The sequence below is a fragment of the Notolepis coatsorum genome (assembly GCF_963971535.1).
Source record: "Notolepis coatsorum genome assembly, chromosome: 10".
NCBI classification, from domain to species: Eukaryota; Metazoa; Chordata; class Actinopteri; order Aulopiformes; family Paralepididae; genus Notolepis; species Notolepis coatsorum.
In genome coordinates this window covers 97242783-97261077 of record NC_140174.1, presented here as the reverse complement: position 1 = coordinate 97261077, position 18295 = coordinate 97242783, and the positions used below count along the sequence as shown (strand labels likewise).

Genomic DNA, 18295 nt, shown 5'->3' with positions numbered 1-18295 from the left:
CTGCACCAACGGCCAACAATAGTACTTTGTTTGGTAACTGTAACCAAACAGAAACACTTTAAATGGCCATTCATTTGAAAAAGTAAACCGTTTTCAAGGTAATCTAATAACATACAATATTGAACACACATTGTTATTGTCACTAATGTTGTTTATTGTCTTCATGTTCAGGCAGATAGCTGTTTAGGAACTGGGATGTCTGTAGGCCTATGTTTGGATGTAACATCATGCCTGCATGTCCAGACATGATGTATGAAACATTGGCCCCTGGTCCCTTTTTATTTGTTTATTAATATGATTATTATTACTATGATTATAATTATTATTGTTGTTGTTATTATTATTAGTATGAATGATATTATTATTACATTATTAATATTAGTGGTCTAGTAGTAGTATCATCATCATCATCATCATCATCATCATCAATAACAAAATCAACCTGTATGTCATGACATTATCATAATAATAAGGCCTACCTTAGCTCTCCTTATTGTTTCGTTTGAGCCTTTAAGTAAAGGTTGATATTCATCTCCAGTGTGTTTTCGCATTGTGAAGCCCTCTGTTTTAAATCGTTTTCTTTTTAATATCTAAATGTCCTACAAAGTAACTGCCCTCTCCACAGCGCGCTGGTCCTCTACAGAAAGTCAAGAGAAGATGCGCAGTTAATATATTAAGGATGGTATAATTGATCAGTTGTAGCCATGCCCCGGTATAGGAGCGTAAAATTACCGTACATATGCTCCTCTTTTTTCACGCGCCCAGTGTCAGTCACTCCGTGATTTCTCCATTAGTCTCTCCGACCAGCTTGACTTTTCGACGATTTTTATTTGCAAGGCAAATTGCGTCTTTATCGGAGTTGATTTGTAGTGTTCGAAAATAGCTTTCATAAAAGGGGGTATACTTTAAAAAGATATCCATCTCACGAAGAATCTTCTCATAAATCAATTGGTCCCCAAACTCCATATAATCCGTTCCAAAGAGTGATTTCCTTCCCCAAACGTTGTTTTGGTTTTGAAGGTAGTCAAGAAGGAGGCGGGGAATACCTTATGGCAAACAGAGGTAAGACGCCCCCCATGTGAAATATATAATTATATGAACATGAATATTATGTACAATATAAGTTCACGACATTCAGATATAGCTACTATATCAACAAACGGAACAATCCTTAAGTTTAATTTACCCTAAACTTAATGACAATGATGTCAACGAAACAAAGAGCATAATATGACATTAAGGGAAAATCCACCCCAAAACAGATTTTACATTATGTTATTCCAATAATCCTGGACATTTAAGTCAATATCTAAAAACAATCAGAAAACGGTGCATCAAGACTTTATGCTTAGAGTGGAATGTCTCCCTTTATTCCAGACCACTGCATTATTTCCTCTCATGCTGTCCTTGACTTCAGGTGACAGTGCAGGGTTATCTGTCCATATGAATACATGCCTTTAAAGTTTACGTTCAAATCTAAAACGTTAGATTTTCTGCTCTTATTAAGTGCTCTTTTTAAATCAATGCAATTTGTGACATAAAATAATGTATCCGAAATGTTTTTTATTATCACTTCATGCAGTTATGTTTTGCCTGTACAGTAGAACGTCCCTCATATGGATCCCTTGAGGTTGTTCAAACCAGTGAAACATTAGGCCTGAAACACCAAGTATGGGCCAAAACTGATTCAAAATATGATAAATATACACAGACATATTATAAATCCCCCGTAGTCTAATTTGCCACTGAAAAGCTTTTGAATGCATACAACAATCAATCAACATTAAAAAATCACTTGCGTATAATAAGTACATTTGATTTCCACATTATCCCGCGTTTCATCAGTTATTGTTCAGTTGAGACGTCCGAGGTTGTGCTGTAGTTATTATTAACATGTTGTAGCTTCACTTCCACATTTTAATCCCCAAATTATTAGATTTTTGCAAATGTATAAAGAGGAAATAATCACAAAGAAACATGTTGTAGTTGATACAACAAATATTGCAGTCTTTATTGAATGTCAGGACGGGGTGTAAGAGTCCTACACCTAGTCAGTCATCCTCCATCCATCTCTGGTCCTCTGGAAGGACAGTCCTACACCTGGCCAGTCATCCTCCATCCATCTCTGGTCCTCTGGAAGGCCAGTCCTACATCTGGCCAGTCATCCTCCATCCATCTCTGGTCCTCTGGAAGGCCAGTCCTACACCTAGTCAGTCATCCTCCATCCATCTCTGGTCCTCTGGAAGGCCAGTCCTACATCTGGCCAGTCATCCTCCATCCATCTCTGGTCCTCTGGAAGGACAGTCCTACACCTAGTCAGTCATCCTCCATCCATCTCTGGTCCTCTGGAAGGCCAGTCCTACACCTGGCCAGTCATCCTCCATCCATCTCTGGTCCTCTGGAAGGACAGTCCTACACCTGGCCAGTCATCCTCCATCCATCTCTGGTCCTCTGGAAGGCCAGTCCTACACCTAGTCAGTCATCCTCTGTGAGCTGGAACTCCACCTGAAAGACAAAATCTTAGACAGACAAGATTATATTGTTTAACATACATTGAAATAATTAATTTAATTGAATACTTAAGAGTCCTGTTCATCTCTGCCGTAGCCGTCTCCACAGTCCAGCGAAGCATGCAGCCGAACTTCTTCTTCTTCTTCTGGTCCTCCAAACTGGCCACCTCCTCCTGGACCTCCTCAGGCTGCAGGCTGCCGTAGGTCTCCTCGTAGCCCCAGATGAGCCCCGGCACGTCCTCCTCCTCCACCTCCTCTGGATGCTCCACCTTTGCCCTACGTATTGTGTTATCAATACGTGGACTTACAATTTGTATGTATCTTTGGATAAAACATAGGCTAAATGACTAAATGTATACGTACAGTCACCAGAGAGACAGTACACATGGTCCAGTCTCTGCTCCTGAGCGAGGATAATGTCCTTTAGAGAAAGAGAGAGAGAGAGAGAGAGAGCGAGAGAGCGAGAGAGCGAGAGAGAGAGAGAGAGAGAGAGAGAGAGAGAGAGAGAGAGAGAGAGAGAGAGAGAGAGAGAGAGAGAGAGAAAGACTACATTTAGAACATATTCCATTCCTATTGCTAATGATGTTAGAGAGAGAGAGAGAGAGAGAGAGAGAGAGAGAGAGAGAGAGAGAGAGAGAGAGAGAGAGAGAGAGAGATATGAGAGATGAGAGCCAGCCTTACCTCCAGCTTGGGCAGGTTCTGCTTGTTCAGTCGGGCCCACTCCTCAGCTCTTTTGACGGCCTTCTCCTCTTTCAGCACCTGATGGTAGAGCTGCTCTCTCTTCCTCCTCAGCTCAGCAGTCTTCTCCTCCTGAGAGCATATGAGACATTCATGATGAGATGCGGAGCTCAAAGTCAGGCAGAGGGAAGACTATATGGAAAAACTATTATTTAAGTGCTGAAACTTAGTTCAAGGTCACACCTGGACGCAGATCATCAGGTGCACGTTGTAGACGATCAGCAGGAATGGATCATCGATGCCTGTGGCCGACTCCTCTGGATGCACCTGTGGAAAAGCAGCTACTGGGAAGCCAGGAGGAGGTCTAGAAACAGTAGTTATATCTCATTACTGGCTATCGCGTCTCGCCATATTGAGATAACCTCTTATCTCCACGCACCTAGCATGCACTTGAAACAAACAAATGCACCCACTTGCACGTGACCACGCCACTCCCATGCGTCTCCCTATATGACGCCGGAAATGGTCACGCTCACCCTTCCTCATTTCGTTTCCAAAACGCGGAAGTAGCAGTGCACTTTGTGAACTGGTTGTTATGAAGCGTAAGGAGAAATTACACAATGTTGGGTATTCGCTAGAAGTTCACCAGCCCCCGGAACCTTCTCGGCACATCCTAACAGCGCAGTGGTCCTGTCCTGGGTTTTCCTTGTCTCGTGACAGCGGACCGAGGGACGTTGCGCGACGGTTAGCAGTCAAGCTAAGTCGCGCACAGGTAGGGCCTGCGCTAGCAGGCGTTGGTACTGGCATGGGTAATACTCCTCTGTGTCTCGTGAGACGACCGGGTGATGTATTGACGCGGGGGGCGGGATATTTGGGTGAACGTGGTCTTCATGACACACTGTTTGATGTTTTTCCAAGTATCCTAGCGAGCGCAGCTAATGCTAATGCTAAGATGTTTGGGGCTCCGTTCCCATGTACCCCGCAGGGGTTGTCACCACTTTTCCCTCCTCTTAACCGTTTCATTGCTGAAGGTCAATCGGTGTCTGATGTTGAGGGTTTTGCTGAGGCTTTTTTACCCTTTACACGGGTGGATGGGCTGACGACGGGGCTCAGGACAGGTGAGCCGTGCTTGGAGAAGCAGGTAGCATCGGTCCTTTGCCCCGACATGGTTGAACGGTATCCCACCCGGAAGCCGACGCCGGAGGGCGAGTCGGCCCGGCCGGTGGCTGAGTGGGCTGATGAAGCTTATATCGCCGCAGGACGGAATTTAGCAGCAACCAATGACATTGCTCAATTGGCTTTTTTTCTGTCCAAAATGGTGTCGGGTGGTGGGGCCTTAGGGCCAGCTGACGTCAAAAATATCGCACGGATTTTTGAGGTTGTACAGCTTTTGACTCAGCCGCAAGCTATAGCCGCAGAGAGGGTGAGAGCACGGCCTCGCCAGCGGCTGCGGCGAGGCCCCCGGCCAGCGGCCATGTTTCCCCCGCCTGAGATACCCTGGGCACAAAGAAAACAGGTGATCACAAGCCTCGGCGGCCGAGGGATCGGCTACATTAGATGAGCACGCCCTAAAAAACCGTTGCCATCATAGGGGAGCTCCAGTAGCTCACCACGTACCGCGAGTGCTATTTCAGCGCCGTGGACAACCGTGCTCGTCACGGATCTGGGGCTGAGCGAGTTCGAATCCCGGACTGCAGCCGTGCCTTTCCCAGAGTGTCTTCCCCCCCATCTGAACCCTTTCAGCCTGCTTCTGTCGGTCGAACTTGACCAAGTATAAATGCGATAAACGTATAAAAGAGCCAGGGAAATGGCCAAAGTTAAAAAAAAAAACGTTGCCATCTAGCTGTGTCTAGCACGCTTTCCGGTTACTACCCCCCGCTACGCTACGGGACACAGGGCTCTGATTTGTCTCCTTTGGCTGCGGGCCGCGGCCTTCCAGTGAAGCGCAAGCGGCCCCACGTTTCGCTTCTCATGGTGACAGGGGCTGACACCCAGTTGCTAGCTAGGCCTGGGTCTGTCTATGAGAATGCTGTGCTGTCAAGCAGCTCCCACACCACACGTCCTGCGTCTGTGTTTGGTGAGCCTGGTGTTGTATCTGTCGACGGAGCAGGGCTCCCTGTATCAATTTTTTTTTGTCAGATGGGGAACTCTAGGCCCAGGAGGTCGCAGCGTGGGTTCCCCCAGCCCGCCCTCACCAGGCTGGGTATTACGCTAGTGCCTCCCCGGACCGGATGACCGGCGGTGGTCAGTCAGGCACGCGTAATTTGGGTGGTAGTAATATCCCTACAGGGCTACGGTGTGTAGGGACTCACCCTATCGGGCAGCGTGGGGACCACACACCTTGCATGTCCAGCTACAGAGCAGGCTGTCCTCAGCAGTCTATGCCGGGAAGATGCTCAGTGGGGGAGCCTATGTCACCAGGGGTGATGGCCGCTCTCCCCGTACCAGGCCGGCCCTTTCTGTCGGGATCCCCCCTTGGGTGCGATTACCTCGTTGGTAGAGTCAGGGTGCGATATCCCGGCTCCGCGAGACACCCTGCTCGCGCGGTTAGCGAGTACAGGGTTGGCAACGCACAGCGGGTGGGACCGGGCCACCTATCTACGGTTCCTGGTGGACCAGCGCCAGTCGGCTGCGGGTGCGCTTTGGGATTATCATCGCGTATGGTTACAGGAGTGCCATATGTCGAGGTGGATGGAGAGAACGCTGAGGTGGGGGCTTGTGTTGCAGTTTGCACAACCCCACCCTCCGTTTTGGGTTTGGTACAGACCCTTTTGTCAGGGTCCGCAGCGGTGACAGCTCTGGCCGACGAGATCCGATCTCTGTTGGCGAAGCAGTCCATTGTCGTGGTCCCAAGGGAGGACGCGATGTGTGGCGTTTACTCCCGGTATTTTCTGGTGCCCAAGAAATCGGGAGGTGTCAGACCTATACTGGACCTGTCCACGTTCAATCGGCTGATTGTGGCGAGACGGTTCAGAATGTTGACCGTCAAACACCTGCTAAGCACTGTCAGAGTGGGGGACTGGTTCACCTCCATAGACCTGAAGGATGCATACTTTCCACCTCACAGGAAATTCCTTCGCTTCCTCTTTCAGGGCATAGCGTACGAATACCAGAGGCTGCCGTTCGGCTACTCTCTGGCCCCTCGCACATTCACCAAGTGCGTGGAGACCGCGCTGGGACCTCTGCGTTGTCAGGGGATACGAATTCTATTCTACCTCGACGACTTTCTGCTCCTCAGCCGGTCAGAGGAGATCGCCAGGTCTCATACCAGGCTGGTGGTGGAATTCCTCACCGGTCTGGGTTTTGCTGTGAACTGGGAGAAGAGTACTCCTCTTCCCAGTCAACAGGTGGAGTACTTGGGCTTGGTTCTAAGCTCAAGGCCCATGAGGGCAACCCTCTCAGAGCGGCGGCGAGAGGATATTCTCGGCGCGCTCAGGAGGTTCCGTCCTGGCAGGACGGTTACGGCGCTGTCCGTGATGCGCCTGCTCGGTATGATGGCATCTGCTCAACCTGTGGTCCCTCTTGGCCTCCTCTTCATGAGGAGGATACAGAGGTGGTTTTTCAGTATGAAAATAGACCCAGTGAGAGGCAAGTGGAAGCGACTGAAGGTTCCCGTGTCAGTACTGGGGGATCTCGACCACTGGGGGAGGCCTGGTGCCCTCACCAGTGGGATCCCCATGGGCAGCAGGCTATCACATGTCACAGTCTTCACCGACGCCTCCCTCACGGGATGGGGGGGACGTGTCGGGCCGACGCAGTAGGGGGCAGCTGGCAAGACCATGCTGCCCGGTCTGCGCTACATATCAATGTGTTGGAATTGAAGGCAGTCCTTCTGGTCCTCAAGCAGCTTGGCCACCTGGTGGTGGGCGAGCATGTGTTGATCAGGACGGACAACACGGCATCAGCGTCGTATATAAACAGACAGGGAGGAGTACGCTCCCTCCGTCTGCACCGGGCGGCGGTCGAGCTCTGGCTATGGGCGTCTCTCAATCTGCGCAGCCTGAGGGCTCTCCACATCCCCGGCAGGGAGAATGTGGGTGCAGATGTGATGTCGCGGGGCGGTCCTCATCCCGACGAGTGGGGACTACGTCCAGACATAGTCAGGCAGGTCTGGGACCGATTCGGGGAGGCCACAGTGGACCTGTTTGCGAGCAGACAGTCCCACCAGTGCCCCTTGTGGTTCTCGGTCAGTCGGAAGGACAACCCCCCTCTGGGGGTGGATGCCTTCTCGATGTATCCGTGGCCGCCCGGGATTCTGTACACGTCCCCCCCCATACACCTGATAGCTCAGCTGTTGGAGCAGGTACATCGGGAGCACAGGACTTTGATCCTGATCGCGCCTGACCGGGGCATGGCTGTGTGATTCCCGGTCCTGATCCAGCTCTTGGTAGCCCCGCCATGGCCTGTTCCATGGTCACAGCGGGCCCTCTCTCAGGCACGCGGAACGCTGTGTCTGCTCCCTGTTCTGGGGCAGCCGTTGATGGTTTGGCTGCTGAAAGGGTGAATCTGGAGGGGATGTGTCTTAACCCTACTGTGGTTAACACCATCCGGAACACGCACGCTCCGTCCACTACCGCGGTTTACGCAGGTAAGTGGCGTATTTTTCAAGAGTGGTGTGAGGTTGGGGGCCTGGACCCAGTGTCCTGCCCCCTGGACTCTGTTCTTTCCTTCCTCCAGTCTATCCTGAATAAGCTGTCGGCCTCGACAGTGAGGGTATACGCCACGGCTATATCCTCTTGAACGTTCTCTGTCTCCGAGTTGGGACCTCCAACTGGTCCTGGGCCGGTTGTCGGAGGCCCCGTTTGAGCCTCTTGAGCAGGCGCCATTGGATCGGCTGTACTTTAAGACTGCGTTCCTTTTGGCCATCACCTCCGCTAAGCGCGTGGGTGAGCTGTGTGCTCTCTCGGTGAGTGCCTGTCTATTTGGACCGATAGCGGTGCGACTCTGAGGCCTAATCCAGTCTTTGTGCCAAAGAATATCCAGAGCTCTTTTCGCTCCAGGGATATTGCGGTTCAGGCGTTTCATCCGCCTCCTCACGCTAGTCGGTTGGAGGCGAGCCTTCACCTGTCGTGTCCTGTCCGTGCACTGAGGGTTTACCTTAGTCGGACGCAGGATCTCAGGGCTTCCGATCAACTGTTTGTTTGTTACGGTGGCCCTCGTGCGGGTAAGGCGCTATCCAAGCAGCGCCTGTCACATTGGTTGTGCGAGGGCATTGCCCTTTGCTACACGTTGGCTGGACAGGTCCCCCCCGGGGGCGTCAGGGCGCACTCCACTCGTGGTGTGGCGGCCTCTGCTGCCCTGTTAGGGGGGGCCTCGGTGGAGGACATCTGTGCTGTGGCCTCCTGGTCCTCCCCGGGTCCTTTTGGTTTTACCTCATGGACATGACTGGGGGTTCTGTCTCCCAGGCGGTTCTGAGGTCTGGGTCCTCTCCTGCATCCCGCCATCAGGTGGGCTAGCAGGGGTGTGTGGGTGTGGACCGCGCGGTGCTGTGTCACACGTGGTCCCGCCTGTGCTGTGCGTTCAGGGGTGCCTGGTTCCCCCTTTTTTCGCACTTTGGTGGAGTTGACTGCCTCCCCCCCTTCGTTAGGACGGGCGGGTGGACGGGACTCCCCTCCTCCCTGGCTGGGGCTTACGGGCCCTCAGGGGGTGCACTCGTCGGGCCACGCGTCTCAATATGGCAGAGCGAGACGCGATAGCCAGTAAAGAGATATAACGATAGGTTATTCTATAACCTAGTTATATGAATACTGGCTGAGCGTCTCGCTCTTAGCGCCCTGAGGTCCCTTGGATGTTTTTCCGCTTATGGAAATCGAACTGGGAAGGGTGAGCGTGACCATTTCCGGCGTCATATAGGGAGACGCATGGGAGTGGCGTGGTCACGTGCAATTGGGTGCATTTGTTTGTTTCGCGTGCACGCTAGGTGCGTGGAGATAAGAGGTTATCTCAATATGGCAGAGCGAGACGCTCAGCCAGTATTCATATAACTAGGTTATAGAATAACCTATTGTTATTACTGGGAAGCCAGGAGGAGGTCTACAATGAACCGACATAACGACCAAAAAACTTGCCAGTTCCCTGAGAGACTTATACAAGTACCTACAATTATTCAAAAGCAAGCAAAAATATTCACAATCAACACTTGACCTTTAACTGTTAGCTGTAAATAAAATAAAATAAATAAACTATTATTAATACTAGCACTCACGCTAGATAATGATAGCTAGCAGCGAATTCTACCCGCCAAATGCGGGTAGAATTCGGCAGTGGCGTGTAACTCTGTCACTCTTACCAGCCACTTTGGCGGGTAGACCATGCAGCGTCACCATTTTAGAGTCGTAGTGAAGAGTCTCTCTCTCTCTCTCTCTCTTCCTCTCTCTCTAAACTACAATTCATGTATGAAAGGTGCTATACAAATAAAGTGTAATATTATGAATATTATAATACGTTTTGGTAATATAGCAACATGCCTAGTCTTGTTTCTGCTAAACAGACAGAGAGCTTTGTGGAGCACTAACCAGAAGAGGAACAGCCTACAGTACACTCAAAGCAATATTTATTCATGATGTCATCAGGGACACGTTTTCAAGTATACATCTATTGACTTAATGGTGACCAACTTTGTAGGCTGGTAGCATCTTTGTTTGAGATATTACTACCAAAGTGTAATTTAACTGTAGGGCTTACATCTCTGAAACAGAACATGTACCTATATATCCCAGTAAGATCACCATGGTAATATCTAGGGATGCACCGAAATTTCGGCCACCGAAGGTTTTCGGCCGAAAATGGCAAAAAATTTCCGTTCGGCTTTCGACCAAAAGAGTTTTTTCACCGAAAATATATCACCGAAACAGAAACAACCTGTAACCTAACGCGTGTTGTTGTGATGGTGTCATCAAAACGCGGCTTCAGTCATTACATGCGCAACGTGAGCTCTTCAGTCCTGCAGCCTGTGATAACTCCTCTTGGGAGTCGCGCTGTTTCTATGTAAACTCTGCGCGCAACGCGTCCAATAACTGCGTCTTTAACATGCTTTATATCCTTATTTACTATATGCCCGTCGCGGTTAATCACTGAGTGATCTAATATGCATATTCTTCAGAGCGAGAGGGGGAGGGATTGTGTTTCTCACATTGACGCTGTCTGTCGTTGATATTATAATCTGAAGAGCATTATTATTATTATCATTCTCGAGAATACACGTTGCGCGTCTACTGTGCCAAAGTCAAGAGAGCACATTCATCTGGGGACTAGAAAGGTGCGGCACAGATGTCCGCCATATATATATATATATATCTCTCTCTCTCTCTCTCTCTCTCATCTCTGAGACTGCTGGAAGGGTTTATCAGGGAGGTGCTGGGGGTTCTGCCGGACTATGTCAGAGACCGCACAGTGATGCCACAGGGAGGGCAGGTGCTGGAGTTCCCTGCATTGCTGGTATCGGCAGAGAATGGGGTCTGGCAGGAGGGGGGAGGGTTACTGTCCTTTACCACCCCCAGCTTGGGGCAGTTTAGCCTGGCATGTGGCAAGGCTCTGTACATAACCTGCATGAAGGTCAGAAACATCAGGTCCCTGCAGGACGTCAGGCAGCATCAGTGGCAGGGGGTGCTGGGTGATGGCAGCACTGCTAGCTTTAGGTGGAGGGTTTTTTACAAACAGCCACTGCCTAAGAGGTCAGGGGACCTACAGTGGAGGATAGCGCATGGGGTGTTGGCAACAAATCGGTTCCTGGCTCGGGTGGATCCAGGGGTGGGTGATGGGTGCCCCTTTTGCTGAGTATCTGAGACTGTAACCCATGTTTTCCTGAAGTGTCAAAGGATCAATAGGGTGTTGTGGTTCCTAAAAGGGTTGTGTTTGAAGCTGGGGGTGATGTTCTGTGTGGAGAGTTTCATCCTCGGCCAAACACATTCATTACGTAACAAGGTTGTGAGCGTTTTACTGAACTTTGTTTACGGGCAGGCTAAGTTAGCCTCATGTACAATAGAGAGCATCCTGACTGGCAACATCACCTCCTGGTTTGGGAATAGCACTGCACAAGACCGAAGCAGACTACAAAGAGTGACACGTTCAGCCGAACGCACAATTGGAGGGGGGCTCCCCACCCTCCAGAACATTTACAACAAGCGTTGCAGGGGCAAGGCTAAGAGAATCATTAAAGACTCCAGTCACCCGAACAACTGCCTCTTTGAACTGCTGCGGTCAGGCAAGCGATACCGGAGTCTCAAGGCGAGCACAGAAAGACTCAGAAGAAGCTTCTATCCCCAGGCCATCAGGCTGCTAAACGAACAATGAACACTACACAACAACAACCATCAAACGCACATAGCACACACATCCACACGCACACACTCACTTTAAACAAACACACTGTAGCACCCACTCCACACACTTTATAGCACACACTCACTTTAAACAAACACACTGTAGCACCCACTCCCCACACTTTATATTTATTGATGAAGGATTGCACTACAACTCGTACACCTTACTGTAAATTGTACCTAAATTGTACCTCATCCCATTTCTGCTTTGCACTATATAGTACTGTACATTAGTACACTGCATAGTATTGTATATTATATGGTAACTCAGTTACGTCTATTCTGCATTGTACATATGTCTACTGAACACTGTGACCTCATTTTCTACTTCTAAATTACATGCTATACTATGTTATTTGATACTATCTTGTCTAGCACAGTCTCTGGAGCGTAACAGTAAGAAGCATTTTGTATGAAAGTATTCTGTACTTCTGTATGACAACTATTAAAGAAACTTGAAACTTGATTTGGCTGACCCGTAGGAATAGGATCAGGGGCGTTGGTCCTACGGAATCGGTGCCTATGCTGAGGGGTATGATTTCTGCACGCCTTAGATTAGAGTTCATGTATTTCTCACTGAGACATAATGTTGATGCGTTCGTGAATGCTTGGGGACTGGGGAATGCAATGTGTACTGTGGGGGAGGAGGGGCTGAACATATGCATTTGAATGTCAAGTGGTTTTTATGTGCTGAAGGGAGTTTTTGGGGTTTGTTGGGGTGTTTGTGGGTGTGTGTGTGTGTGTGTGCGTGTGTGTGTGTGTGTGTGTGTGTGTGTGTGTGTGTGTGTGTGTGTGTGTGTGTGTGTGTGTGTGTGTGTGTGTGTGTGTGTGTGTGTGTGCGCGGGTGAGTGTGTGGGTGTGGGTGTGTTGTTTTTATGAAGATGCCGTGAGATTTTTGTGTCTCTACTGACTGGTTTTAGTTGACATGTTTTAATAAAGAACATCAAAAGTCTCTCTCTCTCTGTAACTGAGGGGTTACAAAACCCTGACTGTATTAAAGATTGTGATAGATTAAACCACTACTACATATTATTATTATTACTTGCCAGACAGTACAGTTATTATGGCAGACACTCAATAGACGGCACGGTGACAAAGAGATATCATTTACAGTATTTTATTATTAAGCAGATATACAACTGATAATTACTGGGTCGCTCTTTTATGGCGAATGATATTAGAAAGTCAGAGTATCAAAGTCAGTGGGAATGAATAATTCCTAGGCTAAGTATACTAGACCGGGACGCTGCATGGCGTGAGATGGCGATATAGGGGGGCAAACGAGGGTATAGCTGGAGACTGGTGATTTCCTCCCACAGAGTAGTAAGCTCCAGAGGAATGAAGAATAGACGGATACTCCGGCTGGTCACTTGAAGAAAAAGGGGGTTCTCATACGGATCCGGTCCTTGTAATCCAAGTGCTCGGTAGCAGGGTAATAGCTGTAATCCAATGCCCGATAGCAATGATGATAGCCAGCCAGCTTCGTCCTCGAAGCTAGCCCGATGTAGATCTTCAGGGTAGTTAAATCCAAACGACTATGGTATTAACGATGCTCTTCTCCATGGTACTACGTTTCCACAGGTCACTATAATCCACCAATAATGGTTCTACAATATCAAAGTAGTATCTAAGGAGCTACTAGTTATCCGTAACGATACGCCGCGGTAGGTTCCAATGCTCACATGTCCAATAGTTCTGCTGCTAGGTTCACCTCGTGTTCTGATACTAATTACGTTAAGTCCACACACACTTGCTAAGGTTCACACTAGTTACTAAACGAACAAACTGCTTGTTAATGCTGCACACCGAACAAACTGCTGTAATGACGAACTCTTTACTTCACGTTAGGTTAGGTTGAACTGCTGCTACTTTACTTCGGACGAACCGCGTTAACGTTAGATTCACACTAAAAGACGAACTGCGTTAACTGTAATGACGAACTGCTGCTGCTTGCGCCTTCCACAATATATATACTTAGAGTGCTTTCTAGGGCGCAACCGAATCTCTTGTCCGGAATCAATGCGCTGGCCAAGGGCATGTCTCAACTTGTCCAGACTCGTCTTTGAACTTGTCTGAGGGGCGCGATTCTTGGCGCCGCCAGTGTCAAGGGCGTTATCCAATGAGGAAAGCGAATAATGCTATGATTCAAACGGAGGCTTAAAGGGATATAGCTTATATATATAAATAATATACAAGTTATATAAAACAATAAAACGTAGATTCTCAGTGTTAATCTGGCCCTTCACAACAGCCGCCTCCTAATTAGTCCGCACCTAATTAGTAAATAAAGGGGCACAGATTAATATTAGTGTCCAGTCAACTTCTCCATACTTTGTTATGAGGAGTTGGAACAATATACAAAGTCAGTGGGTCATGGTCGTCGTCAGGGGAGTCAGGGATCTCCGGCAGCTCTATCAACTTAGCCACAGGTCGGGTGTAAGTCCGCCCTTGGACGATGACTTCTGCCGCTCTGACCTTCCCATCGGCACCAGTAATCACTCTGCTCACGCGGCCGGCCGGCCACGTAGCTCGGGGTAGTGACTGGTCTATTATCATGATGACTGTGTCCACCTTCAGGTTGTCCCTGTCCTTTACCCACTTCTGACGGGCTGGAAGGGATGGTAGGTAGCGTAGAAGGAAGCGGGCCCAAGACTGGTCGATCTGTGCTTGGTTGTGTCTCCACATCCTCCGTCCGTTCCTGTCGTCCTGTCTGTACACCGTCTGAGGAAGGGCCGGGTCCGGCCGCCTCATCAAGAGGTAGTTTGGGGTGATGGGTTCGAGGTCAGCTACGTCGCTTGGAGCGTAGCTGAGGGGGGTGGAGTTCGGAACTCCCTCTTCTTGAGCCCACGGTTCTCTCACAGGCATCTTCGTCCGCTTCAAGAGTGGGGTTGCGTGTCTGAACACTCCGTCGACCTCGACCCTCTTAGTCTTCTGCTCGAGAAGAGCTATGGCGTCCTTGGAGCGAACTAGTTTACGTTCGTTCTTGAATGGCAGCGAGTCTAATGTCCATAGTCTCTCGACGTGCTGCAAGAGGGTAGTGTCTTGGTCGCTGACCTTCGTGTAAAGGCAGCGGGTGGACGTTGGTTGGCTGGCAGGTCCGTAGAGGGGGCCCTGGAGCGTCCACCCCAGTCGGGTCTTAACCGCGGCTGGGCATCCTTTGGGTCAGATGTGGGCCGCCTTGGTTGGGACAATGAGGTCCGCGTGGTCGGAGCCGATGAGTAGGGTCGGTGTAGCTCCGCTGATGAGCGGTATGGGCAGTAGGCGTAGGTGGTCGTACTTCTCCATCAGCTGTGGGATGGGGTAGTCGTAGCTTGACAGACCTATGTCGTCGCTTGTGAACGCCTTGGTGATGCTGTACCGCTTCTCGGGTTGCTCGATCGCTGCTATGGTGAACGAGACGTTTTCACCTTTTATTGTCTTTAAGTCTCGACTAATGGTACGGAGGGTCATCGTCTCCTCTGGGCCCCGCAGGTCCAACTGGGTCGTGGCGGAGGCGAGGAGGAGTGTCTTCTCCGACCCGTCGTCGAGGACGGCGTAGGTGTCGAGTACCTTGTCTCCGTGGCTGAGGAGTACTCGTACCACCTTGATGAGCACTCTGGGGCTCCCACTATACGCGGGGTCGATGTGGAGCACTTCTGTTGGTGAGTTGCCTTGTAGAGCTAGTCTTTGCTTGTGGACCTTGCGCAGTGATTTGCAGTAAGCGGAGTCATGCGTGTTAGCCTTAAGCCGCTGATCCATTTCGGCGGGGGTCAGTGTCTTGTGGTCATCGCACTGTGACAGCCAGTGTCCGCCGTGGCAGTAAAAACATGTGATCTTCCATTCCTCTTTGGCGGGGGGGTTGAGACTGGTCTGTGGTGACACCGACTCGGCCTGGTACATCACCGTGATGGGCCTACTTTGGTCTCCTGGTGGGCGCTTGTTGCTCTCGTGTAGTACTTCTAGGTGGGCGCCATCACACTTGCCGCACCTTTTCTTGAGGCGGCACTCTGCTGCCATGTGGCCGCGCGCGCAGCGGCGGTTATCCTTAAGCCACTGACTTATTTCGGCTGTAGTCAGTCCTTTGAAGGCGTCGCACTGTGACAGCCAGTGTTCACTGTCGCAGTACTGACAGGCAGCCTTCCATTTCTCCTTGGCGTGGGGGTTGTGACTCGTCTGCCGTGACACCGCCTCGGCCTGGTGCATCACGGTGACGGGCCTGCCGTTGTCTTTAAACCTTCTCGGTCCATCTTTAGGGTTAGAGCCGCCCCACGCGAAGGTGTCGATCCGTAGGCTGCTGACCTCTCTGGCTAGGAAGTCAGCAAGGTCTAGGAGTGATTGTTCTGGGCCGTGGGGGTCACGGTGATCTCTTTGCCGCCGAAAACGTTCTTGGCGGGATGGGGGGAGCTTCTCTAATATCCGCTCCACGTTGGAGTTGGCGTACAACTCGTACATCCCCTTCTCCTTTTGTGATCCGAGCATCCCTACCAGGGATTGTACTTTAATGGCTAGGTCATCCAGAGCTCTATTGTCTTTAGCTGGGGGGAGACGTTCAATCTCCCGTATCTCTTGAATTACATAGTCCCATGTACGTCCATAACGCGCGTCGAGGGCCACCAGGGCATCAGAGTAGGGAGTCCTTGAGTTAGAGTATGCCAGCGCTATGTTGTGCGCTCTGGGTACTTTAAGGTGCTTGAGGAGGATGGCATATTTGTAGGACTCGTCCTGTACTCCGGACATAATGGTCTCTAAACACATGCGCAGTTCGGTATACTGCGCTCTGTCTTCACGCGTAAAGTCTGGGAATGTGGGTGTCCCAATGTAAGATGCCATGGATGGCTGTGACACTGATGCGCGTAGGGGGAGAGGCCTCCTTGGCGAGTCTCCCCGTACGTGGGGTCGTGGGTTCGTGCTGGGTGGGAACCAGAGGCCGGGCCCCCAGGTACTGCTCCTCGGTGCTGTCTGTTGCTCAAACTCACCCCTGGGACGGGTTGGGGGTTTGTAACGCAGCGTGTCGGGGCTGAGATCGGGGCTGCACTGTTCCTCCTGGTCTGGGATGGGTTCGTGCGTGTGGGCTTTATGTCCTCCCTCGTCCTCCGCTAGGCTTTGTAGTCGCTTGGTTAGTTTCTCGGCAACGTAAGCAGGTTCTTCCCGTTGGCTGGGTCCCGTGTAGATTGGTCGGGGAAGGGAAGGTGCCCTCGACCCGTGTCGTGATGATCTCCGGGAGCTCCGGGTGGAGGAGTGGGGAGTCACCCTCTGGAGCGCTTGCTCCATCATCTGCGCCTGCAGACGGTCTCGTTCCGCCTCGCGCTGGGCATTGGCTGCGTCGCGCTGTGCCTCGCGTTGCGCATTGGCGCGGTCTCGCTGGATGTTTTCTTCAGCCTGGAGGCGCCTCTCTTCCAGTCTAGAATGTTCACGCTCGCTCTGGAGGCGGTTACGCTCACTCTCTTGTTGCGCCTGGAGGCGGTCACGCTCACCCTGGAGGCGGTCTCTTTCGGTTGAAGCTGTCAGCGTGGCGATCAGGACTTGCGCTAGCCTCTGGTCGGCCTCGCTTGGGGATGACGCTGATGATGGTGATCTGGAGTTGACAGGGCTTGGCGTTGACCTGTTCTCTTTACGCGCTCCGAGGTCCATCTCGAGGGCGCTGTTTCTTATCTTCTCCCGCGCTCCGAGGTCCTTCTCGGAGGCGCGGTACTCTTTTCTTTGGTGCGCGCCGAGGTCCGTCTCGGGGGCGCGCTCTTTGTCTTTTTTTTTTTTTTTTTTTTACTTTGGCCATTCCCCTGGCTCTTTTATGTGTTTATCACATTTATACTGGTCAAGGATGACCGACAGAAACAGGCTGAAAGGGTTCAGATGGGGGGAAGACACTCTGGGAAAGGCACGGCTGCAGTCGGGATTCGAACTCGCTAAGCCCCAGATCCGTGACGAGCACGGTTGTCCACGGCGCTGAAATAGCGCTCGCGGTACGTGGTGAGCTACTGGAGCTCCCCCGCTCTTTATCTTCTTGCGCTCCGAGGTCCATCTCGGGTGCGCGTTCTGTACCTTCTTGCGCTCCGAGGTCCATCTCGGATGCGCAGTCTTTATCTTCTGGCGCTCCGAGGTCCATCTCGGTGGCGCTGTGGTCGTTGGGCATAGTCAAGTCATGTCCCGCTTGTCCCCCCCCGTGAGCTGAGTCAGTTTCGTTTAAACCAGCTTGGGTTTCTACTAGTGGGGCCGACAAGTCGATAAGGTTGGGCATACTTAAGCTATTAGTTTTATCCGTGCTTAACGTCTTTTTAGATAAGCTAGGAGGTAGAACGACAGCGTAGTCCTCCAAGTGTGGAGGGGGCTGACGTTGGCGCCTAGGGCGCGCTAGTTTGGGAGAGCCGTTTGGAGAGTGTCCGCCGCTGGCCATATTACTATTAATATGATTAGTATTACTGATACCCTCCGGCTCGAAGGACCAATTGTAACTGAGGGGTTACAAAACCCTGACTGTATTAAAGATTGTGATAGATTAAACCACTACTACATATTATTATTATTACTTGCCAGACAGTACAGTTATTATGGCAGACACTCAATAGACGGCACGGTGACAAAGAGATATCATTTACAGTATTTTATTATTAAGCAGATATACAACTGATAATTACTGGGTCGCTCTTTTATGGCAAATGATATTAGAAAGTCAGAGTATCAAAGTCAGTGGGAATGAATAATTCCTAGGCTAAGTATACTAGACCAGGACGCTGCATGGCGTGAGATGGCGATATAGGGGGGCAAACGAGGGTATAGCTGGAGACTGGTGATTTCCTCCCACAGAGTAGT

The 18295-nt window shown here is 50.5% G+C and overlaps 1 protein-coding gene across 2 annotated transcripts in view; it reads right to left on the bottom strand.

The window, feature by feature from the left end:
* Window positions 1-956, bottom strand: part of slc2a11b (solute carrier family 2 member 11b) — an 18268-nt gene extending 17312 nt beyond the window's left edge. The window contains exons 1-3 of one of the 2 annotated variants that reach the window (XM_084322681.1): window positions 738-956; window positions 480-637; window positions 1-37 (exon numbers count right to left, since the gene is read on the bottom strand). The exon at window positions 1-37 is cut by the window's left edge and continues 62 nt beyond it. In XM_084322681.1, the coding sequence (XP_084178807.1) occupies window positions 1-37; window positions 480-551 (109 nt within the window). In that variant the 5' untranslated portion in view covers window positions 552-637; window positions 738-956. Of the gene's footprint in view, window positions 38-479 lie in introns of both variants that reach the window. The other variant, XM_084322680.1, reaches the window with a different exon arrangement.
* Window positions 957-18295: the final 17339 nt, after the last annotated feature.